The sequence below is a fragment of the Cydia pomonella genome, chromosome 4 (genome assembly GCF_033807575.1).
Source record: "Cydia pomonella isolate Wapato2018A chromosome 4, ilCydPomo1, whole genome shotgun sequence".
In the NCBI taxonomy this organism is placed as follows: domain Eukaryota; kingdom Metazoa; phylum Arthropoda; class Insecta; order Lepidoptera; family Tortricidae; genus Cydia; species Cydia pomonella.
In genome coordinates, this window is record NC_084706.1 from 26,590,346 (window position 1) to 26,618,119 (window position 27,774).

At 35.0% G+C, this 27,774-nt stretch overlaps 2 protein-coding genes across 4 annotated transcripts; both read left to right on the plus strand.

Moving 5' to 3' along the window:
* Positions 1-5,077: 5,077 nt before the first annotated feature.
* LOC133517364 (juvenile hormone esterase-like) lies at positions 5,078-10,650 on the plus strand. Its single transcript, XM_061850661.1, has 5 exons — positions 5,078-5,113; positions 5,580-5,683; positions 6,141-6,283; positions 7,164-8,419; positions 9,126-10,650. The coding sequence occupies exons 2-5, from the start codon at positions 5,596-5,598 to the stop codon at positions 9,319-9,321; spliced, it is 1,683 nt and encodes a 560-aa protein (XP_061706645.1). The 5' UTR covers positions 5,078-5,113; positions 5,580-5,595; the 3' UTR covers positions 9,322-10,650.
* Positions 10,651-11,955: 1,305 nt separating this feature from the next.
* Positions 11,956-19,643, plus strand: LOC133517365 (juvenile hormone esterase-like). 3 transcript variants are annotated; one of them, XM_061850662.1, is made up of 5 exons: positions 11,956-12,510; positions 13,940-14,040; positions 15,535-15,677; positions 17,552-18,807; positions 19,389-19,643. In XM_061850662.1, exons 2-5 carry the CDS (start codon positions 13,956-13,958, stop codon positions 19,582-19,584), a joined length of 1,680 nt encoding a protein of 559 aa, XP_061706646.1. In that variant the 5' UTR covers positions 11,956-12,510; positions 13,940-13,955; the 3' UTR covers positions 19,585-19,643. The 3 variants fall into 3 exon arrangements, with proteins under 3 accessions (XP_061706646.1, XP_061706648.1, XP_061706647.1); XM_061850664.1 differs by having other exon boundaries at positions 17,552-17,763; XM_061850663.1 differs by lacking the exon at positions 11,956-12,510 and having other exon boundaries at positions 13,890-14,040.
* Positions 19,644-27,774: the final 8,131 nt, after the last annotated feature.

Below are 27,774 nucleotides of genomic sequence, written 5' to 3' on the forward strand. Positions count from 1 at the left end.
CACTATAGAAGGCAGCGAAGAGGCCGGCGGTGCGGCTGGTTGCAGCCGCTTAACCACTCTCCTGATGCGGCAGTACAAATCTTCGAAGGCTATAATCGGCTGATAATTAGGGACAGCAGCCGCCCTAGCTCTTAGCAACGTACGATTATACTCATTAACCACCTCTTTGAACTCTGATCGGAGTTCGTCGATAGTGTCAGCAGCATCAAGGAAACTCTCGCGACTGGCTAAATCGGTATCGACAACTAGCGATTTTTTGTAAATACCCTGGACGAGTTCAAAGAAGATATTGCGTTTTGCTTCAAGCATCGACAGCTCGTCTTCATAATACGCGCTGTCGACGCTTTCGATATTTCTTGTATCTTTCGCCATAATACAGGAGACGGGTTAAGTGGTTTAATTTTATTTATGCGGTAAAACAATTTATATTCCTATGAATAAGGATTAACTCTTATAAACGTATACCTAAATTGCGGGTGCGATTAAGAAATTATATTTAGGTAATTAATTTATAAGGGCGGCGCGGCGAATAGTAATACTCATATAAATAAATACCTAAACTGCGGGAGCGATTAATATAGAATAATTTAGGTAATATTTATAAGGGCGGTGCGGTGCGGGAGGAGAACGATTAGCAATGAATGTATGAGGAGAGAAGGAAAAGAAAAGAGAATCCGGTTCGAAGGACCAGAAATGTTAACGCGAGGAATGCCGAAGGACCAGAGGAAAAGCGCAGTCCAAGAAATACAGAGGGACTATGGCTATGAGAAAACTAAAAATGAGAATAAAATTAAAAGGATGTTAATTATGAGGCCGACCGTACCTGGATATAGATTCCGATTTGTTAACGGCGGCCGCCGTATTTAATTTTTGGTTCGTTCTTCTCTCTCCTTACTCCTTCACACTCACGTTTATCACTCTCGTTTATTATAATTATTTCATCGTATTATTCTATTCATATTATCAGGAAAAAAGTATATTGATTTTTTACTTCATTGACGTTGTCCAACAATTGACATGTATTTAAATTTTTAGCTTCTTTGTTTTGCGTTTAAGTAGGTCGGCAAAAAGGCGGGTGATATGAGAATAAAAATGAGGTTGAATAGAGTAGATAGTATGAAAGAAAAGCGAGCGAGATGGATGAATATGAATGATAATGAATGAAAAAGGGCGCGAACAAAGGGTTTTTACCTTTTTATGAACTAGCTTCTGTCCATAACATCATTTACGAGGAATAATAACGATGATTATAAATAAATAAATATATATTATAGGATATTAGTGTAGTGTGTGTGTCTTAAATAACAAGGAGTCCGTTTCTACGCAGTAAAGCAGTGACTTGAGGGAAGAGCTTTTCTAAGTCTACCTCACTCGGTGAAGCAGTACGACTGACTGGAACCGAAGCAGCTATTGTGGAACACATACATACTGAAACAATGCCACTAACGGAGCACACACAGTGTTGCCAGGTAAGCGGAAGAGAATTATCGTATTTGATTGTCAAAATTATCGTACCGATGAAAAAATTATCGTACGCCTGTCAAAAAGGCACTACTCCCAAAATTTCTTGCAAAATAAGCTTACATATCCAATGTGTAATCAAACAAAAATGCAATTTTCGTCTAAATTGCGCAAAAATCTGCTTTATATTTGTGTATTTTTGTGATAGATCCAAACGATTAACAGGAAATTTCGAAATTTTTGACGTAAATCAAGGAGCCGAACACCTAAAAGGTGCTAATTGTAGCCTATTTCTCAAGGAAGTGTCATAATTTGCTTAAATTTTTGGTGCCATCGTCTAAGGGCTGAAATTATCGTACATTTGCGTACGATAATGCTCTTTGGAACGTACAACGTACCGGAGCCCAAATTATCGTACGTGTACGACAATTATCGTACGCCTGGCAACACTGGCACACACACTACATTAGTACACAAATTGGCTAAGTTACAAAGTAAGCTCAATAAGGCTTGTGTTGTGAGTACTAGGACACGATATAATATACATATAAATACTTAAATACATTGTTCAATGTTTTTGTGGCGTTTGACATTTATTCAGCAAATAGGCCACAAGGGCACTTTTACATGTCAACATGGAATTTACATATAAAACAATTATAAAATACAATTAACTGAAAATATCAATTCAAACTAAAGTATTAGTATTACTTGGAGATGTATAAACGCTTAATGTTATAAAAAAATAAAAATAAAAAAAAAATTAAAAAATAAACACAAACATATAAAAAAAATATAAAATTATTTAGAGGTCTGTCTCTTAAGTGTCAGAACTAAGAGCCATTGAAAAATATGATTTTTATCAATATTTTTTTATTTAAACTTTATTGCACAGTAAAAATATACAGTTACAAAATGCGGACTTAATGCCACAAGGCATTCTCTACCAGTCAACCTTTGGGCCAAACAGAGAAACAAAGTTGGTGCGGGATATGTAAATAACACTAAAAACTTAATATACAGTACTTACTAATGTAATGTAAATATAAGTACATATATAAATGTAAAATGTAGATAACTATATACAACAATAATATATATAATAAATAAATAACTGGACTCATTTCGTAGCGACTGGCGGAAGCATGCACAAAGCCGTGACGAGTGGCGGAAAACAGGGGAGGCCTTTGCCCAGCAGTGGGACACAATATAGGCTATAAAAAAAAAATTAAATATAAATAAATAAATAATTGCACTAACGGACATATTATCTGACATACGGTGTCTAGATTGTCTATCGAATTGTGGAAACGTCATGTTTGTTTACATATAAGACACGTAAGGATGAATACACTGTATGCATGAGTTTTTACCAAGCAAATTAATTTCGACTTCACTTAGAGGTCAATTTAAACTTTTTTTTTAACTTACATTGTGACATCAAAATGATCGCCAGTCGCCAGTGCGTCTCGTTCGCGCTCATACATGTACGGAAATGTACGAGAAAAATGCACGCACGACTGACGTCATTTTGATGTCATTGTGTAAATTTTAATTGGCTTCTAAGCAACTTACTCTGTAGTAATATGCATTAAAAGGGGGCCAACGCAAAAATGTAGGTAGTTTTTATATTGAATATTCACACATTTTTATCACGGGCAAATGCGATAAAAAAATCACATTATGGTCAAACGCCTGCCTATCCTCCATAAAAAAAACACGAAATCTAGACTATATTTACGAGGACAGACTAACCAAAACTTTAAAAGCTTAAAGCTGGCTTGGTAGAAAAAAAGTTTTGGGCAAAAATGACGTTTTTGGTACAAGCTTTTATCGCCACTCATACTCATCGAGACAATTCTAAAAACCCCAAACATAATTAGGTTGCGTTGTTTTTCACAGAGTTCCTATGGCCACCTCGTCTCCATCATCAGATCAGCTCGATGGTACCGTAATATTGCATTGTCACCCGACTTACATATGTATGCAAATTTTCAGCTTCATCGGAAACCGGGAAGTGGGTCAAATTTAATTTGCAAAATTTGACCCGTTACAAACATTGCTTAATAGGGACATTGCAAGTTAAATAATAGTTTGTAAAAATCATGAGAACGTGTCTAATTTTCATTTATTTCTAATTTTATATCATTACCCTGCTAACCACATCAATATCAATTTTGTATACCAAGTGACGTAGTCAAGGGATTTGACTAGAAAAAATGTAAACACAAGTATGCTCAGAGTTAGATAGATAGAATACCTACTCTTTATTGGCACACCTCAGTAAAAATATACAAGAAATATAAACTTGTTACCAGCGTACGACTTTGTTCCGGTCGCTATAGAAACTGCGGCGCCTTGGTGTGTGGAGGCCAAAAAACTTATTAGGTAGTACTTTGGGGCGGCGTTTGAGAGATAGGGGCAGGGACCCCCGTGCCGGCTCTTTCCTGGTTCAGCAAATATCGCTAGCAGTGCGACGCGGCAATGCCGCTAGCATTTTTGGCATATTTGGAATTGGATCAGGTGACAGTCGGAACGGGACATAGGGCTTATTTCTAGTTATATTTTTTTTATCAGAATGTCTTTTTATATTTAATCAGTAAATTATTTATACCAATTATATTAAACGCTGTAAATTACAAATAAATAAATATATATCCAAGAAAAATAAACCATTGATTAGAGTTATTGTCTATTGAGAGGTAAAATATTAAAACCCGCGCGAATGCCAAATCTTCCATCGCAAATTTAGCGCGGCGCAAGTTTTTAGGGTTCCGTACCTCGAAAGGAAAAAACGGAACCCTTATAGGATCACTTTGTTTTCCGTCCATCCGTCTGTCTGTCTGTCAAGAGCCTTTTTCTCAGGAACACGTAGAGGTATCAAGCTAAAATTTATATCAAGTACTCAGGTCTACTGTCCCTTGGAGCTGTGAAAAAATCAAACTTCTAAGCCAACGCAATCAAAAGATACAGCCGATTATGCCGCAAATTTTCGACACTCGCAAAGGAATCAAAACCTACAGGGTACTTCCCGTGAACTCAGAATCTTGAAATTTGGTACGAAGCAACGTCTTATAGCACAAATAAAGAAAAACTTGCGAAAACCGTATTTTTTTTGTTACAACATTTAATATAAATATTTTTAACAATTAATATGACTCGATTGTCGTGATGGTTGAACTTTTACTTATATACTTACAGGTTTGTACGGAACTCTCAGTGCGCGAGTCCGACTCGCACTTGGCCGGTTGTTTTCTTTCTAATTTTTTGACTTTACGTCCTATCTTAAACTTATGCAAATTTTTGTTCAAAACAAATCTTTTGCGGCGAAACAGTAACAAATTCGTCTTTATAATGCATCTTCTTTTCAATATCTACCTCATCTGATAATATTATTCCTCAGTCATGGTAAATAAAAAGATTTATATTCTTAATACCATGAAATTACCTAATAGTCCACAAATTTAACAGGTATGCAATTTTAAATATAAATAACAGTGTACTTTTACACTACTAAGACACCTACTGTGTTAACTGAATTTGTGTGTTGTTTCTTACATTTTAATAAATATCTTGACATAAAAATACGATATTCGAGTAATAGAGTTCGAGTTAAACTTGAACGAAATTCGTACCTGAAAGGCATACCATTGTAAGTACCATTTTAGTGATTTTACAGGAGTACATTTTGTGTCTAAATTTTGCCTTACAAGGTTTTCCGAACAGGTTTTCTTATCTTATCTTATCTTCTAATTTCCGGGGGCCCTTGCGGATACACTTCGACCCATAAGGATCTTTTGTGTAGTTGCCCCCTAAGGAAAGACCCTTTTTGACCATTTCCATGTGTCGGATGATGGAGCTTATGGGTAGCCTTTTGAATTCCTTTGGTTCCAGATAGCCTGCTCCAAAGTCCTTCATTCTTTGTCTGGCGAGGGCGTGACATTCACACATTAGGTGTGTTACTGTCTCTTCCTCTTCACCTCACATTCGACAATCGGTGTTGTCAGAGTGTCCCATCCTGGCCAAAACCCCTTTGACCCCATAATGGCCCGTAAACACCCCTGTTATAATTTGGAGTTGAACAGGTTTTACAAATTAATTATTATCTTATTTAACAGAAATTGCAAGATCACGATGTTCTATGGAGTCCAGGCCACCAATCAAGTGGTTTTCTACCTTCTAATAATAAGTGTACAGCAATCATCCCAGTCTTCTATAACGGGTAAATTAAATCTCATTTTTGATACAAGTTTTTATCACTGACTGTATTTTTCTTTCAACAGGCAACTAATACCCGTTAAGACAATTCTAAAAAAAACCAAAACACAATAACTGCAAATAAACAAATTGCAGGAATTCCGCACGGGTACTTGGTTGCAGATTACTGAATCTAGTCTGTATGTGTACAAATTCTTTATATTATTGTAGGCCGTTTTATACTCGACATCTGATATAATACTATACACCAACACACACCACACTTTTACATAATCCTTACTACGACACTTATTAATTATTTATGTATATATATGTTTTTTTGTTACATCGTTAATCTGTTCGTGATCTGGGTTAGCAGAATTATCAGTGCTTCACCCGAAAGAGTGGAGCGTATTACTGAGCCAGAACCCTTTTGTTTTGCTGCAACGCACACAGCACACAATACCTTGTGTATTTTTCAGAAACTCTATTAGACTCTGAGTCAGCCAGACCCATAGTGCATACTCCATCCGGCAGTTTTCGAGGTCTTGAAGCTCAGGACGGGGATTACTCCATGTTTTTGGGTATCCCGTATGCGAGAGTTGATCCGGACAACGTTTTTGGTGTAAGTTCTAAAAAAATTACAGAAAATCTATTGTCAGTGCTGCGTAAAGATGTGCATTTGTACACGTTGCTAAACTTGCACATCAGCAGTGCTTTGCAGTTCTCTCCTCACTTATTTTCAAACTATACGTTTGTCCCTGGTACATTTTGTCTTTATTTTCCTTCATTGGATCTAAATAACGGGTACGTAGCATATTTTCTAAACATCGAAATACAAAATGTTTAATGTGTGAAATTCCTAAAGATTAATCAACCTATTTATAAAATGTCAAAAATACAATATAAAATATTAAGTTAGGTACGTGTTACTATTGCTATCTACTTCATATTTTTCTGATGTCATTATAGGTACCTTACATGTCAATTCGAACGTGCACTGACATCCAATCACTTGTACTACTAAAGAAAATACTAATGACAATGAAATAATTAATTAATATTTCCTACGTCCAGTTGACCTAAGTTTAAAATGTATAAATTGCGAAATTTCTAACGATATTTTGTCCTACGTTTAGAATATTTGATTTTGGAAATTACGCTACATATTTACACAAAATATTTGATCTAACATTTGTTAATGTGTTAAATTCGTTTGTTGTTTTAACAAGTACTCGAGGTATACAGGCATAAAAATATTTTAAAATCTTTTACTTTTATCTCCTACTTTCTTTTTAACCTATTCATCGCTAATCACGACACGTTATCGTTTTGCCTCTACGAACCATTTTCACAACATACTGGGAAAACCGGTTATTGGCTACAACGTAGCGCTCCATTTACCATTTACCATTCCATTTCAACCCTTTAGTTAATAAATTCCAAAATAAAGTAACAATGTGATTTTAAAATTAAATATGCACCAAAAGCATTTAATATTTCAGCCTTCCATACCGATTGGATTTGAAGGCACATTTGAAGCAGTCGAGGACACAGTAAGGTGTCCTCAAGTAGAAGAATATAACAACACAATAATGGGGAAACTAGACTGCCTTCACATTAACATTTTTGTACCAAATAGTGCCAGTATAGATAATTATTTGCCTGTTATGATACACATACATGGAGGGAGATTCCAATTCGGCTGTGCTGCCAGAGACGTTCATGGGCCACGCTTCATTGTTAGACATGACGTCATTTTAATTACTGTAAACTACCGCGTTGGCCCGTATGGATTTTTTTGTCTAAACACTCCTAAAGTACCAGGGAATCAGGGTTTAAAAGATCAAGTACAAGCGCTACGCTGGATTAAAGAAAATATACGATATTTTGGCGGAGACGACTCCAAGATTACTTTAGGGGGAAACAGTGCAGGTTCAATGTCTGTGGATTTGCTTCAGCACTTTCTACAAGAACCACTTTATAATAGAGTGATTTTACAAAGCGGTGTTTTATTAACTAATGGAGTAATTCAACATCCTGATCCAGATGCTCCTTTGAAATTATCAAAGCAATTGAATCATATAACAAATGATATTAACGATGCGTTATCGTTTCTTAGCAGAGTAGACCCACATGAACTTATTGCTGCAACAAGGGATTCTGGTATGATTGTTGGACCGTGTGTTGAAAACCAATTCGAGAATGTTGATAACTACATAACGAAATATCCTACTAATATGAGCAGTGTTAGAAATGTCGATGTATTAATTGGTTTTAATAATGACGAATTCTTCGATAAAACCATTACGATGCAAAAAGAGGACTTTGAGAGTAGAGACTTCGTGTCTGAGAATTTGGAGGATAATTATGATTTTAAAAATGAAAGTCATCTTTCAGATGAAATAAAAGACATTGTACGGAAGTTTTATTATGGCGATAATCCCAATAGTGCCGATAACAGGAGACCGGGGATGAATATAATTGCTGATTTTTTTATGTACAATCCTGTATTAAGAACTGTTAAAAAATATCTGGACAGTGGTGTAGAAAACATGTATTTTTATATGTTTTCGTATTTGGGTGACAGGAGTTTTTCCAAGTATAAATGTAATACATCACACATAAAAGGTGGTGCTGCCCACGGAGATGAGCTGGGATATTTATTTGATGTATCTTATTTGAAAGAACTTTTGCATGACGAAGACATGCTAATTGTAGACAGGATGACTGAATTTTGGACTAATTTTGCTAAATATGGGTACGTATTTTGCTTTTTTTTAAATATAGACTTTATTATGTCCAATTGCTGGGCAAAGGCCTCTGCTGTCTTCTGCCACTCGTCACGGCTTTTCGTTCCCGCCAGTCACCACGAAATGAGTCCAGGTTGTCTCGTCATGTCATTTTTAGGTTACCTCTGCCTGGAGTTATCTGTGATGGCCATCCGGTCGCCATTTTGGTCCATATGTCCGGGAGCACCCGACAGATTTGTCCCGCCCAATCCTACTTTCAAAAACAATCCGAAAAAGCAGCAGAAGCTAACGTGGTTATAAGTTGCAGCTATAGAAGTAAGAGGCAAATAGGTATATTAAAGTAGTATGAACTTACCTTAAGGCTACGTATAGATTGTAATGATCTCACAAGGCTGACCACTTGGGGCCTAGCCAAGATCAATCGTACATTGACAAATGCCAAACGACATTTACAATCACATTTATAATCTTACCTTTCTTTTCTTATCTTTTTTTATCTTTTTTTTTTTTTTTTTTTTTTTTTTTTTATTTATAATCTTCTAGTCAGACCTTGGTTTTTGGTTTTTCGACTGCAATGATGTAATCTATTACTATTCTTTATTAATCATTCACTCTATTCTTAACGATGTAATATTATTTTACCCCAATTAAATTTCTTTATTGACCTTTTACTTACAAAATGCGAAAAAAGTTAAAAGGAATTTTAATTTTCAGAAATCCGACACCGAAACCATCGAAGTTGATTCCTCTCCAATGGCCACGCGTATCCCAGGACAAACTGCCATATTTGGAGATAAACACTGAACTACGCCTAGGTTCCAGACCGATGCACGAGCGGATGAGCTTTCTAGACCTTCTGTACAAGCATATTGGACGTTATCATAAGGAGCATTTGTGGACTGGACAATGAAACCGAACAAACAAATGACTACAACTGTAGCTTGTGGATAAAAAGAAACTTTGTTATTCATTTTTGAAGAATAAAGAGAGCCTTTACGAGCTGGTGTGGTAAAGAAAAATGTTTTAATAACTGACGAGCACAATATCCCCTAAGAATCATTTTTAGGGTTCCGTACCAAAATGGTAAAAAGGAACCCTTATGGTGCGACTCTGTCCGTCCGTCCGTCCGTCTGTCACATCGCTAAATATCTCGAGAACCACTTAAGCTATTGATTTGAAATTTGGAATAGTTATGAACAACGCTAACCCAGACACATTGAAAGTATTATTTTGTTAAAACTAAAAATGGTTTATCAAGGGAAATGTGTAATAAAAATAACGCCCCCCCCCCCCTTATCTCCGAAGTTTACCGAAGAAAAATTATGATTTTTTTTACATGATATTAACATTACTATATATTTTACAGGAAAAATATAATCAGACCCCAATCTTGCTTACTTTTTTAAAATTAACATCAAACCTTCCCGAATTCAGTTTGCAAGTTACGTGTGTTTATTACACTTGAAATTTCTATGAGATTGGACTATCAGTTGTTTTTCTCAGGGTTCGTAGGTTCAACGCTATACTACCTCACTACCCGTCTGTGAAATTCCTAGAAATCTCTATTATATAGACAAAGGAAATTGATAAGAATAACTGGACGCCAGCAAGCTTGCTAAAGCGTACAAAAGAAGGTAGATCTGTAATGAGATAAAATAAACTATTTTGCTTGAGCTCAAAATACTAGAAGTTGAATTTAGTTAACCAGCGATTCATTAGAGTTAGTTTAAATTAGTTCTAAGATACAAGCAGGCTGCTCTAGCAGCACAAGATACTTAACTAATGTATTTGGAATATAATTAAGGCAGTTCAGATGAAGCCGTTGAAAGTTAATGTGTACAGGGCACTAAAGTTCGTGGCAAAGATCACTGTGACGTCTTATCACTTTTGTTTACACAATTTAATTGTCTTTTAATGTAGTGAGAGACAAAAATGTCAGAAAAGCAGGCGTGCCGTGCGAAACCGTCACGTCTCATCCATGCAGTCCGGCAGCATCACCAAGAACGTCTAAGCCGCGATGGATGTCGTGCGGCAGACACGTGGCCCCTCTGCATGCGTTCTTGTATGCTAGACGAAACTGATGACCTGGCATACTCCAGGAGAAACGAGGATGTCTGAGGGTGCCCAGAAGAACCCGAGAAGATTTAAATCGCTCCCAAATTGTAGGAGAGTTTCCCAATATGGGACCAGCAAGAAACTCGGCGGGCACATCATTTCAAAACATTTCATCTTATAACTATCATGCATTAAATAAAAAAATACAATGTAAATTATAAAAAATCATATAATAACATACAGTAGATATTTTCTTATAGCAAATTTGAGGCACTAGATTGCTAATAATGCTAATGCAGGACGTTATCATTGCCAAACATCCTTATCCATGATATAATTGCTTATTTTATTTTACAGTATGCTCGCGAAATGAGTTTTTGCCTAAAAACAGTTTTGAATTTAGAATCAGTACCCCTAGTGTAACTTTGATCGACATCATAACGTGACGAACGCGTTTGCGTTAAGTCTCATTTTGTATAGGATTTTGAGTTTCCAAAACGTCCCGCTTGGCGCGCTCTTTCGAAATCCAATACAAAATGAGACTAAACGCAAACGCGTACGTCACGTTTGGAAATCGAATTTATTTACACTAGGGGTACTGTAAGCTCGGTGACATTTTTGTTATAGAATTTTATACAATTTCCCAAGAACGACTTTCTGTTTTAGCCAGTCTGTAAGATGTTACTTTAAGCTTTCCTGTGTTTATTGTAGCCTTTGGCTTTTCAACATTCGTTGAGAAATTGTGTAAATTTTTTGTTACAAACATTATCATTTCAAATATATGTATATAAAGCGACGGCAGAGTTAGAATATGTATTTCCTTAAATAATTCTCTTAGTGACTCACGCGACCCCAGCTTGTAAATTGCACTTTTTTAGAAAATAAATATTTTTTAAATAAATATTGAATCAATATCAGCAGCTGATCCCCATAAAATGAAACCATAAGTAATTATACTGTTAAGGAAAGCGAATTCGAATAACCGTGCCGTCTCTACATTGGTAAGCGACCCTATTATTCTTATTACAAACGCAGTGGAGCTCAACCTATTAGTTAATGAAGTTATATGGGAGCCCCATTGTAATTAGGAGTCTGATGTTATTCCTAGAAAAATAGTAGTCTTTTCTTAACAAATTCTAAAGTTTGACCATTCAGACATATTAGAGACTACATTTTCAGTATCAACTGAAAAGTCAGTATCTTTCCTATAAACTTTGAACAATAAAGAAGTATCGTCAGCAAACATAACAATGCTTGATCTTCGGCTTACTATATATGGCAGGTCATTCACATACACAAGAAATAAAAATGGGCCTAAAATAGATCCTTGGGCTACTCCCATCTCCACTGCTATTTCGGAAAAATTTATCTCTATGGCCTGATTTAAAAATGGGAACTACTTTACTATACTTCATCAAGTTCGGAAAAAAGCCATTGTCTCTACAACTATTAAGGATACAAGCTAGAGTGGGTGCCACAACATACAACATCCAGAATAGTTTCTAGTACCTTGACTCACACGCCCCAAAAGTCCTCCGTCTTCTTTATCTTAATCAGATTAAAAGACCTTAAGATAAATGTCACTTTTGACACTAACAGATCGGTATCATATCGGAAACAGATCGAATAACTAAATCTCCAATTGGCCTATAAGCAACTGAATAAGTTAATTTTTACTCACATCACGTTATTCGGGAAAAACAGTAACAAATTCGTCTTGGTAATGCATCATTTTTCAATACCTTGTCTGATGATATTATTGTTATATTCAGTCATGGTGAATAATTAAATGACTTTTTAATAACCTACCTCAATTTATTCATTTTAGAGAAGTTTGAGGCCGCGGCAAAATAGGAACTGCTCATTGTTCATTTTGTTGTAAACAATTTTATAAAATAAATAAATGTCAGTAAAAATTGAGTTAAAATATCATATTTAACTGTGGAAATAAAGTATAATTCATCAAAAAATTAATTATAGTACATATTCAGTCACTCAATTTGAAATTTAATTTGCTGACATTATATTTCAACTGTTGTATTTGGTAAGTGTTTCATACATTTATATAAGTAATCTTTTTAAAACCAAAATAAAAGCAAGCGATACCATCGTCAAAAGTGTTTTTATATAATAAAATAAATATAATATTTATTTTAGTCATAAGTTCGTTCATCGGAGTTAATACCATCTTAAATGAAATTATTTATAATAGTTCGGGCGTAAACATATAAATTAATAATTAGTACTATTTACTAAAAATAACATCATAAATAACACTAAATAAAACTATCCTTATGGCCCGTAAAGGTTTTTGGTTTATTACTTTGAACGCCACGCCAGTCGTCCGCAGCGCCTCATCATAAACCTTGGCGGAATGACCAAAAGTTTATAGACTCAAACCAAGATAAGTTGGCAACGATTTTGATAGCCCTGATGGGGCACGAGTTATTTTAAATGTCAAACTTCTATGAAACTATGACGTGACGTTTACTTGAAAATTGCACCGTCTGGGCTATAAAAATCGCTGCCAACGTCACTTGACGTCTTTGGCGGTGAATTGTGACCTTATCGGGGTTCCGTCAGAACATTAATTACTGCTATGTTCGAAAGAGCGAAGCATATAACTGAGTAAGAACCCTTTTATGTTCGCTGTAACATTTTTTGTCTATTCGTCAACTGTAATAGTTGAATAAAGATTTCGTATACCAAACTATAATTGCGTACTTCATACATGGGCTTCCAACTCAACTATAAGATTCACTTCAATACGCTGTAGTCATCTATAATTTTTTTTTACCAAAAACGTGCCGCCGCGCTTCCATAGAAAAGACTAAACATTTTTGTCTACTGGCATACTTACCGATTTTCATAAATGATTTAGGTTTTATGGGAAAAAAAAAGTATTCATTTAGATGACTCGTAGAAAAAGTATTGTATATAATAGTGATAAAATCAAGATTTTCAATCTCGTACCTTACTTAGGTAACTCAGCTAGCTTCGTTGCCTAAACACTGAACTGAAAAGCTCTCTATTATATAACGATTGTATGAAATACTATTGTGTTGTAATATTTATTTTAATCTTTTTCTAAAAAATAATTAGTTTATGTTCGTTTTTTATGTTTCATTAAATTATTGTAAATTATTTGTATACAGCCAAATAAACGTCATACCTATCTATCTTCTAAGTTGAATTTTATCAAAATACCGTTTTTGGTCTATACATTCGTCCATATACAACGAAGTTTTTCATGAAGTAGGTAGTCAATTATTTCATTGATTTATTTCTAAAATTAAAATAGACTTACGAACTAATACATACATCACAATAAAATAAAATAAAAAAGTATACCTTACGATGGAACATGCCAGAAAATAAATTTTCAGAAGTATAAATTATATAACTATATTATATAATAATAATAATATAAATTAAATAACTATATTGAATTTAATTATTTGTATTTCTACCAGAAACCACAAGGTCACGATGTTCAACGCAGTCCAGGTCATCAATCAGGTGGTTTTCTTCCTTGTAATAATAAGTGTCCAATCATCCCAGGCTTCTGTACCAGGTAAACTATTGTTGCCTTACCAGCAAAAACATATATTGGAAAAACGTAAAAGAAATAAGTCGAAAGAGGCGAATGGCGTGAGGCTGCAGACGAAAATGTTAAGAAAGTCGCCATGAGGATTTTTGACTTATTGGACCCAGCATCAGCAGCAGCAACACTTTGGACCCAGGTCCGGGCCGAGTAGGGCGACAATTTGTTTTCTATAGAAAACATCGCTTAAGAGGATACGGGAGCTGAGATTTCAATATATCAGTCTCGCTAATGGAAGCAGCTCCTAAAACTAGCGCGATGAGGACAACACCAGGTTAGGCGACGACGTTTCTTACGCGACTGTTTCTTCCTCCAAAACTTAACCAAATGTAAAGAAATTTTGTCATCTAAATGGTAATGAAATTATGTGTGTCGCATTGTTTTGCTTTTTAGGCTAGTCGATGTCAGTTTTGAATAACATGCTTCTCTTTGCCACCTGGTGAATAGGGCCGTTTTTGCGAATATTTGAAGTCCACTAACGCCTAAAGAAACAAAAATATAAAAAAAAGCAAAACAGTCCGACACAGATATTAATGATAATAATCTGTGTTGAAAAATAATTGCTTTTGCTTCAAAAACCAAGGAGGAAACAGTCGAGTACGTTTGCATGGAGAAATGACCACTCCTTTCGTCTTTTAATTACCTTGGCCCAGACCCGGGTCATTCTAGCGTGAGTCTTTGTACAACGATGCATACAGTACTTTTCCTACGACTGGGCTTTTATTTTTAAAGAACAATTTTCAGTCACCTCATCGACGACCAAAGATGTTATGTTTAAGAATAATTTCCCAATGGCTATTTACACTGTATATGTGGTTCAGAATGAAAAGATTTTTACTCCAAATATTAAGAAATTACAGGTCTCAGAATTAACTATTATGTGCCAAGCTACAATATGAAATAAATTTATTCTGCAATTATATGCTAGATTATGGTTTATTAAATTTGTCCACCCATATTTCTACTGATATGATGACCACGTCCAATACAATCTTACGAGTGACGCAAGGAAGAACCAGAAATTAAATTACATATACTGCACCTGTTCGTTTATTACATGATCTCCACAGATGCATAACATTTACTCAGAGTAAAAAGTATTTGACCCAATTATTTTATTTATATTCGTTTTAAAAGTGTAAGAAGTACGAAAATGAAAAATTTGTGAAAAATAAAAAAATAAAAACTACATTAAAATAAACCTACCTTAAACAAAACTACATAAAGCTAAAAAGGAAAAAGATTAAAAACTAAAACTACAACTAAAGTTATAAATAAAAAATCGGCTCCAGCTCGGTGCCTTGTGGCAAGGTGCCTAGAAGGCTGGCGGCATTGCCGCGCTGGACAGCAATGCCAATGCGTTGTTAGAGGTAAGAGCCAGCCCTCTTGTCACCCGTTGCCTCCACGAGGCGCTTCGAAATCTCTTTAAAAATGTTTATTTACTGCACCTTGTTTATTTTTCAGAAACTCTATTGGATTCTGAGTCGTCCAGACCCATAGTGCACACTCCAGTAGGCTGTTTTCGAGGTCTTCGGGCTCAGGATGGGGATTACTCCATGTTCCTGGGTATCCCGTATGCGAGAGTTGATCCAGAAAATGTTTTTGGTGTAAGTACTAAAACGTTTTTCGGTGTAAGAACTAAAAAAATAGGAAATCTTTTGAAGTGCTGTACAGTTCTCGCTCGCATGGTGTCATTGAGCTTGTTTACTACAAATCGACGAATTGACAGGTCTTATTTAGATATCTAAAAAATACTTAAGTCTAGATGACGTCATCGGATCTACTTGCTAGGGTTGAAACATGCAAATATTTGCACTAATATACAATACAAATACTCTTTATTGCACACTTCAATACAGAAACAATACAAATAATACAACACATTAAGAAGAAGTATTATTTAACAAGCTGTATCTCACAAACAGTTAGAAATATTAGGGTTCCGTACCCAAAGGGTCAAACGGGACCCTATTACTGAGACTTCGCTGTCCGTCCGTCCGTCCGTCCGTCCGTCCGTCCGTCTGTCACCAGGCTGTATCTTATGAACCGTGTTACCGTTGCCGCTATAACAACAAATACTAAAAACAGAATAAAATAAATATTTCTTTCCAATATCGAAGTTCTCATCCAATCACCGAAGTTAAGCAACGTCGGGCGGGGTCAGTACTTGGATGGGTGACCGTTTTTATAGATAATGGTACGGAGCCCTTCCTGTGCGAGACCGACTCGCACTCGTAGTTAACTGGTGAAAAATAAATCACGAAGCTTGAACAATTCACCGTTTGCATTAAGTTCCTTCTTTCTGTTATATTAATATCGATCTAACTTCCTATGTCTTTGATCTTACATACCATTATTTTTTATTATAAGCTTTTTACAAGCTTTTATTTATCTTACCGTTAGTTATTACTGTTATTAGTTAGTGTGGGTCAAATCTCGGAAGCGAAATTTGACCCATTTCCCGATTTCCGATTGAGCTGAAATTTAGCATACATATCGTAAGTCGAGTGACAATGCAATATTATAGTACCATCGAGCTCATCTGATGATGGAGAGAGTGAAGTGGCTATAGGAAATCTGTGATAAAACAAAGCAATCTAATTGTGTTTGGGGTTTTTAGCTTTGTCTCGATGAGTATGTTGCCTGTGGTAAAAAAGTACAGGGAGAAAGAAAGCATGCAAACATGATCTTATTGGTAAAAACTTATTTAATAAAAAAAAATATATATATATATATATTATAGGACATTATTACACAAATTGATTAAGTCCCACAGTAAGCTCATTTAGCCTTGTGACGTGGGTACTTAGACAACGATATATATAATATATACATTTTTATACATACTTGTTATTTTATTTTATTTTTATTTTATTTTTTTTTATTTTGACATTACAGTTGAACCAATATGCGTCACGAAACTTAAACTAACTAATAATTATAAGTATTAACAATTATAAAACAATAATGGCACATTAACAAATTAAATTGGGACAGTTGAGCACCTAGCATCCATCGCCTCACAGAATCTCAAGCATTCACTATACACTGCCGCCCATCGCCTACTTAAATACATAGAATACACCCATGATTCAGAAACAAATATTTGTGTTATTCACACAAATAAATGCCCTTATCAGGATTTGAACCCGGGACCATCGGTTTCACAGGTAGGGTCGTGGGAAGTTATTCGTTTAAATCAAGCAACTGCTCCTGGTATATAGATATATAAATTTTTATTTTATCTATTTTCATTTCACATGCTCTTAATTTTTATCTTTTCGTTTACATTTCAATGTCCAGTATAAACCCGTAACTCTGTATAACGGTAGAACGGTACCTAGTAATTGACCATCCCAACCTCTTAGAGAAAAAATATCTAGAATAAATAAGGAAATATTTTAATAAATAAAAATACCTAATTTTACGATTAATAACGTTAAGTAATATTACAAAAAAAAAAAACATGTTTACATTTCAGACTCCTATACCGGTTAGATTTGAAGGCATATTTGAAGCAAACGACGACACCGCAATCTGCCCTCAAAAAGAAGAATTTAACAAAACGATTACTGGGAAACTTGACTGCCTTCACATCAATATTTACGTACCGAACAGCGCCAGTGTTGATCATCCTGTGCCTGTTATGACACATATATTTGGGGGGAAATTCGAATTCGGATTTCCTAGCAGGTACGTCTATGGACCACGCTTCTTAGTCAGACATGACGTTATTTTCATTACTTTCAACTATCGCCTTGGACCGTACGGATTCTTTTGTCTCAACACTTCTAAAGTACCAGGGAATCAAGGTTTAAAAGACCAAGTGCATGCACTGCGCTGGATTAAAGAAAATATACGATATTTTGGTGGAGACGACTCCAAGATCACTTTAGAGGGAAACAGTGCAGGTGCAATGTCTGTGGATTTGCATCAGCACTTTCTACAAGAACCACTTTATAATAGAGTGATTATACAAAGCGGCGTTTTATTAACTAATGGAGTAATTCAACATCCTGATCCAGATGCTCCTTTGAAATTAGCAAAGCAATTGAATTATACTACGAATGATATTAACGAAGCTCTATCATTTCTGAACAAAGTAGAGCCACATGAACTTATTGCTGCAACGACGGATTCGGATATGTTTGTTGGGCCGTGTGTTGAAAAGCAATTCGATAACGCTGAGAACTATATAATGAAATATCCAGCTAATGTAAACAGTGTTAGAATTGTCGATGTTTTAATTGGATTTACTAATGACGAAGGGTACGGTGGGATTACTGTAATGGAAAAAGAGGAATTTGAAAAAAAAGACTTCGTGTCTGAGCTTTTGGAAGCATATTATGATTTTAAAAACGAAAGTAAAATTTTAAATGATATGAAAAAAATCGTCCGGTCGTTTTATTATGGTAGTAATCTTCACCGTGCAGATAATATGAGACCGGGAATAAATATATTTGCCGATTTTGTAATGTACCATCCGATAATAAGAACTATTAGAAAATATTTGGACAGTGGTGTAGAAAACATGTATTTATATATGTTTTCATATGCTGGTGAAAGAGATTTTGCCAAGGATAAAGATAATCTTTCAAATACAGAAGGTACTGCTACTCATGCAGATGAGCTGGGGTATTTATTTGACATTTCTTATATGAAAGAGCGCGTGCGTGATGAAGACATGCTAATTGTCGACATGATGACTGAACTTTGGACTAACTTTGCTAAACATGGGTGCGTATTTTTCTTCATTAAATACGGATTGCAAAAACTCACCCCCCCCCCCCCCCCATTTATCAGAGCACTTAGTAGTAAATCCTATGAAAATTTTGATTATGAAACAATGCTATTGTTTAAAACGATAAAATCGAATGGTGGGTCTGTATTTTACCCCAGAAAGTAGAAGAAGCTAACTTGGGTATTAAATATAGCTATAGAGGTTAGACTTCAAAAGTAAAACCTATACTATAAAGTAGTAAATACCTACCTTAAGCCCATATTTAGATTGTAATGATAATTACAAGATAGACTGTAAGAGACATAATCACAAAATTTTGCAATTAGGTCAGTCAACAACACTTGTCACATCACTTAATGTAATACACACTACCACCATGTCACATTTTGTAATTTTTTTTGTTGTTTTTTTTCTAGTAAACGCTTGTTTTTGGTTATTCGATTGCAAAGATGTAGCGCTTGATACTACTTTCTCACTACATTCTCAACGATATTTTAACGTCCAACTTAATGTCTAGATAGGCTCTTGACTTACAAAACGCGAAAGGAAAAAGTTAAAATAAATTACTAATTTTTAGAAACCCAACACCGAAGCCTTCAAAGTTGATTCCTCTTCAATGGCCACGCGTATCCCAGGACAAACTGCCATATTTGGAGATAAACACTGAACTACGCCTAGGTTCCAGACCGATGCACGAGCGGATGAGCTTTCTAGACCTTCTGTACAAGCATATTGGACGTTATCATAAGGAGCATTTATGGATTGAGCATTAAAACAAGGAATCAGCAATAATCTTTTTATTCTAATAAATATACTTTGTTCAGTTTCACGATATCGTTGTTTTACTGTTTATACTACTTATTCATATTATTCATATTCAATTATTGATTGAAGATAACAAATGATTAATATAACAATAAAATTATATTAGAATAACGTACACAGAATACAATACTAGGGACGTAAAAAAAATTAAAATAATATTTCAGTCTTATACAAATAAAAATGTACATTTTAAAATTACAAATAGACTGATTATTACAAATCTTAAATTAATGAATGAATAGGTTTATTCATGTAGGGAAAATAAATATAAAAAGTTTTATTAATTGACGAGCGCAATTATCCCCCTAATATTTTTATTTTTGTTTGAATACAGTCAGATTGTTTAGGCTTGCTCTATATGCATAAAGAGAATACAGACCTTTCTCTGATGGAAAGCCACATTTTGCCAATAAAGAAAATAAACTAAACATCGTGATCCATACCGAACTTGACGCTCTATATTAGTATTGTTCTTGCATGCCCCCGCTCCCCCTTTTCCCCATTCCCTCCACACCCTCAGACGTCAACCTAATTGCTTTGTTAACGTGTTCATGAATTTAAATGAATTTAGAACATCCCTCTGCATATTTAACTTGCCTCGTCTTCAAGGTGAAAACACGGCTGATGTTTACAGAATTAGGCTATTAGGAATAGACATGTGTCGTTGACAAGTGAGTGATTTAAATGAACTATATCTTTTCATTGAACTCACTCACTCTTCAAATCACTGAAGATATAACTCGCTCAGTAACTCCCATCTCAGCGTTCGTTGCTCGCTCTTTCCCACAAGTGATTCAAATGTGCCGTCCGAGCCAAACAAGTGAGACGATGCGAATTCATACACCGAATACACGAAAGTTTCGGAGCGATTCGGAAGAATTCGGAGAATGTCAGGAAAACATGGCGGGATCATATTGCGTGATTTGTGAACAATATTCTACAGGTCCGTTGAGCGAAATGAGTGAAATACATCTCCGCGCAATCTTTTCAACTCAGTGAAGCGTTTTGTGCGTCTTTAATTTGGAATTTCTAGAATTACCACCAGTCAACTATAATCCAGTGTTACAACTATGGACACACGTCCCAATGTGCAAGTTGCCTTTAAATTGCTCAAAATTTTCTTGTGTCCACAAACTTTCGAGAATGCAAAATTTGAATGAGAATGTTCTGAGGGCCTACCGCGAACTACGTTTGACTACTATGAGAAGTACATAGAAAAACTAACTATGAGAGCATTAATTATTTATTTTAAGATTATTATAATGTAATGTTTATGTATTTTTCATGTCACTATATGATGTTACTATAAATGTTGTCTTGACTTGTCAAAGAGCCCTTGAGGCTTACTTGCAAAACGGAATAAATATTTGAATTTTTGGTTTTTTTTTAATTTGGCTGCGATAGATATAGAAAATCGCGAGTCAATGTACGAAATTCTTCATGCATTAGCGTCCTTACATAAATCAAAATAATATATAAAGGCCAAACGACTGCAAGTATAATACAAAGTATATCTTTTTATTTTAACCCATGCCCTTTCCTAAGCTGTCTTATTTCATCGATCAACGTGAATGACACGTGACAAAATATAATATTGTGAGCGTTTGAAGGGTTAAGATTGATCACCAAAGTTGGCAGCCACGTCAGTTCGTGTCATCCACGATGACGCGCGGATTTGTCAAATCTAACCTTTAATAACATGACAATAGGGATCAAGACATGCATCTTCGTGAATGAATCAATACGCCGAGGAAACACGGGTCAAGGGTTTTCTGAGTTAGACCAAGCGAAGTTGGCAGTGACTTTGATAGCCCAAACAGTGCACGTGTTACATTAACGTGTTGTGTTTACGCAGCGATCCTATAATACACTAAGGGTTCAGTATAATAACGTCCTGAGGATGCTGTTGAAGCTGCCGAGGCACTGTAGCGCATCCGGTATGTTCGCGGAGGCGCGAACGGATGACCTTTATGCCATCAGGCGCAAAAGAATAGCGTCTCTGCTGACACGCGTGCGCGGCAGTAGCAACAGCCTCCTAAGGACGTTGGCTGAACGCCTTGATTGCCATCTCACGAGCTACTGGGTAGACGTGTTGATAGGCAAGGCTAAATGAGCTGGATGATTTAATTTTAATTTAGTTTTATGTAAATTAATTGGTACTTACGTAGGGTGTAAGAATTATTTTCCTGTTACTAACAAAATTTATGGATCTTATCGGTCTGAAATAAATGTTTTTTTTATTTTATTAAACGGTAAGCTTCTATGAAATTATGTTTGGAAATAACACTTGCATATTCTGGGCTATCAAGCGCAAATTCGCTATCAAACAAGCCCTATTGATTACGAGCGATCGGACCGGTGTTGCGAAAGGTCTCAAGGTCTGGTTCTGGGCCTGTGTATATCGAGTTTTTTAATGATAAATAAGCAGATGAATCGACTGATGGTAAGCGATTTCCATCGCTCATGGACACCCGCAATAGTAAGGAGTTGCTTCATAAGTAAGTAATAATGCAACCTTGCTGTTTTTGTAGCTAAAATTACGTGTTTTTTTAATAAATCCTCAGTTTTTGTGTCAGCATTCTTTAACTTGTATAATTGCTCTTCCAACTTTCCGCTCAACATGGCGACCCTGCCACGTGAGGGCGTGCCACCATAGGGATTGAAAGTGCGTTGCTAGCCGTTAAGATGGGAGTAAATTCTTTCCTTGAATGTTTTAAGGTCTTATCGGTCAAATATTGCAAGCGATAGGTTTTAGTACAATATGCAACGAAGGGAGTAAATGCAATGTATTTACCCCCTAGTAACACACTTTTTTTTTCACACTTACAAATAAACTAAATTAAGAAGCGACATAATTCTTAAATACGGTGACATCTCAAATATTATTTGTAATACTAAGTTGAAGCTGGTCTGCTTAACGCAGACTTGAAAGATCTAGTAATCATTATAACTTTATGATCAATATCTTTAATAAAAGTATGAATATTTAAGAGCGTACTTATATAGGTCACACTTAAAGTTTTTGGAATGGACAATGTCGAAATCATATATATAAAAATAAACAAATTTTGTAATACTGGTTTGGTTATTCGAAACATTTATATACAACGTAACCCTTAATCGCGTCCGCCATTGGAACAGCAGAAAACTTAAAGTTTGTGTCGTTATCCAATTTGTGGTATCGCGACAGGCACGATGGATTGTTGCCAACATAAACCCTACTACATAGAGAAGGGCTATGATTTTATTACCATAATACTACCCAACTATCCAAATAATGGTCCCAAAATAAATTTGAATACCTTTGTCCAGGTATGACTATTATTTGAATGTCAAATAAAAAAAATAACACGATAAATATTTGGCCTTTGTATGGAGGATTGGCCGACCAGAATTTTTTTTTTTCATGACCATATTTTTTTCTTCTGATTTTTCCTAATCAGAACACGATACTGAATATTAATATACGGATCCCTACTATTTTTAATAAACTCTGTATTTCTATGACAAGAAATTTATAAAAATGGAAGAAAAAGGTCATAGAAATCCAACATAAAACACTGGAATTGATAGGCATTTAATTACGCATTGAGCTTGTCAAACATAGTTGTAGTACTGAATATCTTTCATTGTTGCGTAAAATTTACAGATTCACTTTGGGTCAATACGGTTCCAATCGATTTGTTTGTGGTGACTTAATCTACATAATTTCTAAACATCATCATGAATGCCTTCGCCATTTCCCATCGTTTGGGGTCGGCTTTCCTTGTCCTTTTTTTCTATTTCGGGCGATTTTGGGCGACATCTGGGTTCATATCTGCTTGTTTCATGTTTTTTTTTGGATCGTCGTTAGCCAAGTGGCGGAGGGCTTTTCGCGCCCATACTTTGTCGTTGGTATGGCTAGGGCTACTCGCACCATATGTTCTTCAGGACGCCTGAGGATGTGCCCATACCAGTATACATAATTTCTATCCGTTTCAAAACATCGTTAAATTATAAATGTAAAATAATGTCTTTGTTAATAAAAAAATATAAAGCCCGACCAGAAATATATGATTATTGTCAAGAGGGTGCTTTAGTTCTCATGTATATGGCGACAGTTCAGTTTCCAATGAAATTATGTAATATGGCGCGTGATCAATTACTGGTTAGGTTTTACACAACTAACATTGCGGAAGGTTAATTAGACAGGTTTTACACCATTAGTCGACTTATATTTTGTTTGAAAGTCGAAGTCCAAGTCAACATTTTATTTTAGTATTTATCAAGCCTACTTTGAAATCGTCTTATGCAAATATTATATTAGGTAGTCTAATATTCAGAACAATATATATTGATGATTGAATTATTATAGAGATGTAAAACTTAAAAAAATAAGAATTTCACAGTGGCCATTCAGCGCGGTAACGCTGCCAGCGTAATGGGGACATTTGAGCCAGGTACGATTCGTGACGATTATTTATTTTAATTTAAATAACTTAAAAAAAAAACTGACGAAGCCTAATGCGAATATCATCATTAAAAAAAAATACAATAAATGATATGAATATTTCGGACGTTTGATATTCGAAATGTCATTGATATGTCACAGTTTTCAATTGTTTGATTGAGTTAAAAATAAGGCCCGTGTTATTTCACAATAAGATCGTGAAAAACTACAAAAAATTGTTGATAGTTCTAAAAACTTTCCGTGCTGCCCTGATTGGAATAGCAGCGAAGTTGCACAAAGTTTGTGTCGTTAACTAATTTCTGGTTGTATCGCGACAGGCGAAGGATGATATTGCAGATACTCGTAGTTGCCAATGTTCAACTTGGAACTATGAACTACTCGTATCTTCATCATTTACGGGATTAATTTCGGTCCTTACAATTAGTATAGTTCGTGTCATATCATATCATATCATTTATTCCATTGAATCATGTTCATTTGTACATTTTGGTCTTAAATATAGTCAAGTAGGTACATGATACCCTGCTAGGGTGTACAATTTAGGACTTAAAATTATAAATTATAATTTACATTAATTTCTAGAAATAATTAAATGTCAAAGCAAGTATATAAGTATTAAAATATAAATAATTCATGCAGAAGCATATTTACAAAATCATTGGTAATCATCAGTCATACGAAAATAAAAAAAAATAACAATAATTAATCAATAATATCATAAAATTCATAAACAATCATTTTCACACTCCAGACTATTATCATCAAAAAATTCATCCATTGAATAATAACATTTTTCTATTAATATTTCCTTTAACCGTTTCTTAAATAACCTATCACTAATTTCTAGATTCAGGAAACCAAGCACTTTATTCATAATGCGCCCACATCGACAGTAAGGGCCGTTTCTTACCATAGCTAGTTTGGAGGGTGGCAATAATAGTTGGGGACCGACACGTTTGCGAATTGGTCTTAACAGTTTTTTTATCTCAAACAACTGAAGGCGATCATCCACGATGACGTGCATATTTGTCAAATCTAACCTTTAATAACATTACAATAAGAGTTATACAGATATAGGCACTAGTAATAGTGAGCTCATATAAAAAGAATACTCATCTACGGCCAAAGTCCAGGGAGGAAAATGACGAGAACATTTGTATGGAAAAATCGCCACTAATGTTTCCTCTTAATATAAAATTAAAACCGTAAGGGTCTTCCAAAATTCACCAATTGAATGTTTTTTATTATTTATTCTATTCTTGTTCTTAATAATCCGACTGAGTTAACAAAAAACCGATTATCTCCAGTAATTCCCGTATCAATCCTTCACGAAAACCAGGAATCCTGATACATTAGCCGTAAAGCGCCGAAAGATAGGGGGTAAAAGGGGAGGGGAAGGGGTAGATTAAAAACACATTTGCGCTAACATCAAGACGCTGCAATGCTGCGCCTATTGTCAGAGTGTACGGAAAAAAGTAGGGCATCTTCTGGGGAATTCCAGAAAAATAATCGGGCACTTGACGCATCGCATCGCATCGCACGGCATCTTAATACTTCCGATAAAACTTTGAAGTCGATATTTGGTATTGACAAGGTTTGATAACTGTGCTTAAAATTCAACAGTGAATAATACAGATTTATACGGATTATTAATGTAGCCGTCATGCACGTCACGTCCCCTACAAAGTCGACCTTTTAGTGGAATATCCTTGCTGATTAGAATCAAAAAGAAAATTAGGAACGGAATCATGCCGTAGTAAAAGTACCTACTTATTGCAAAGGGACCTAATTATTGCAGAAGGACCTACTTATTGCAAAAGTTCACAAATCACAGGATTGCATAATCAAGACACTTGACACTGCGATCTCTGCAGCGTTAATGCGAACGATGTCGCTGTTAATCTCCTTAATAGAACGAGTGACATCAACGCAATCTCTATAAGGGAAATTGACAGTGACATCACGCAAGTCAATATTACAGTAATGTTGTAATATTAGTGGTGACATCACGCAAGTCAATATTACAGTAATGTTGTAATATTAGTGGTGACATCACGCAAGTCGACATTACAGTAATGTTGTAATATTAGCGCCGCTGCAGTTGCTATCCGAAAGTAACCTCTACACATACACCAACACAGTAGCAGCACGAGCAGTTAATGTTTAGAGTCAAATTGTACAATTGGTGTGTTTTTTTTTACAATTTTGTACTTTACTCCTGGCGAACAATTTTACAATATATTTTTTTATACCACGACGGTGGCAAACAAACATACGGCCCGCGTCATGGTAAGCAGTCACTTACATTACTTAACCTAATATGTAAATTCTATTACACTAGACTACTTAATTAAAACTGCATTCAAATATTCGTTTTCATTGTTCTATAAGCTGTGACCACTTGGATGCGAACACACCAATATGCGGTGCCACATTAAGCACAAAGACGTTAGAGTTACCCTACGCTTTTCACTCTGCCACAAGATCCTTTAAATACTTGTTTCAAAACTTGGTAAGACAAATGGCGGGTGATATTGTATTTAACCCTGGTGCTTCAAATAATTTAAGGGATTTTAAGTAGGTCGTTATGAGTTTACGGTATTAATATAGATTGTTTTTATTTTGTTTTCGTTTTTTTATGTTTGTGTTTTTTTTTTTTGTTTTTGTTTTTTTTTTTGTTTGACGTTTAGAATTATAGAAACATTCTAGACTAGTATTTTTATACAATTGTTTTTTTTGTATGACGATATTTTGTGAAATTATTAGTATTAAATTTGATCTATGAATTATATTCATTAGTATTATACATGAAAGAATATTTACATCAATAAATTGCTCTGATAATAAGCTTAAGATAATTATATGTAATACTGTCTTACTATTCATAAGTGCTTGTTGCTAGGCTTACATGAATAAAGTATACTTGAACTTTGAAATTTAGATAGAATAAGTACTTTAATTATTAAAGAATTAAATAAAATTATTATAGGACATTTTTACACAAATTGACTAAGCCCGCTACTGTGGGGGCTTAGTAAGCGCAATGAGGCTTGTGTTGTAAAATATCTTGAATGTTTCTACAAACTTTTTTGTATAAATTGAATACTTTTAGAAAAAAAAACCGCCGCCGAAATAATGTTTATCCCTCTATAATTTGACCTGCATTGTGTGTAGAAATATTAAATAATGATGACATTCAATGTTTGTCAATTAATAAATTTAAGAGAACCCTACATGAATGGTAAATAGAATGTTTTATTCACTTCACGATTATTTTAAATTATTCATAGTACAATGTAGAGTACATAGGGTAGAAGTACTAGTGCTCGACGCTGCACTAGTACTCGACATGGGCACTTTATGTCAAAGTGACAAGGATTAAGTTCGAATACAGAAAAATCTTCGTTGTTCAAAAACCTATATTTCTATGAAATAAAGTGCCCATGTCGGTGACTAGTGCAGCGTCGAGCACTAGTACTTCTACCTTAATGTATATGTAATAAACACTTAGTTTAAGAAATACATCTAATATTTGAATACCTACTGTTCGTGGACGGTTGAATAAGGAGAAACTTTATTTGTATATAACAACTGTAATCTGACACTATTTACGCAAATAAATAATTTATGATTTATGATTTTCGAACCAAAGTTCAAAAAAAAAAAGAAAAAAAATATCGGCAGAGAG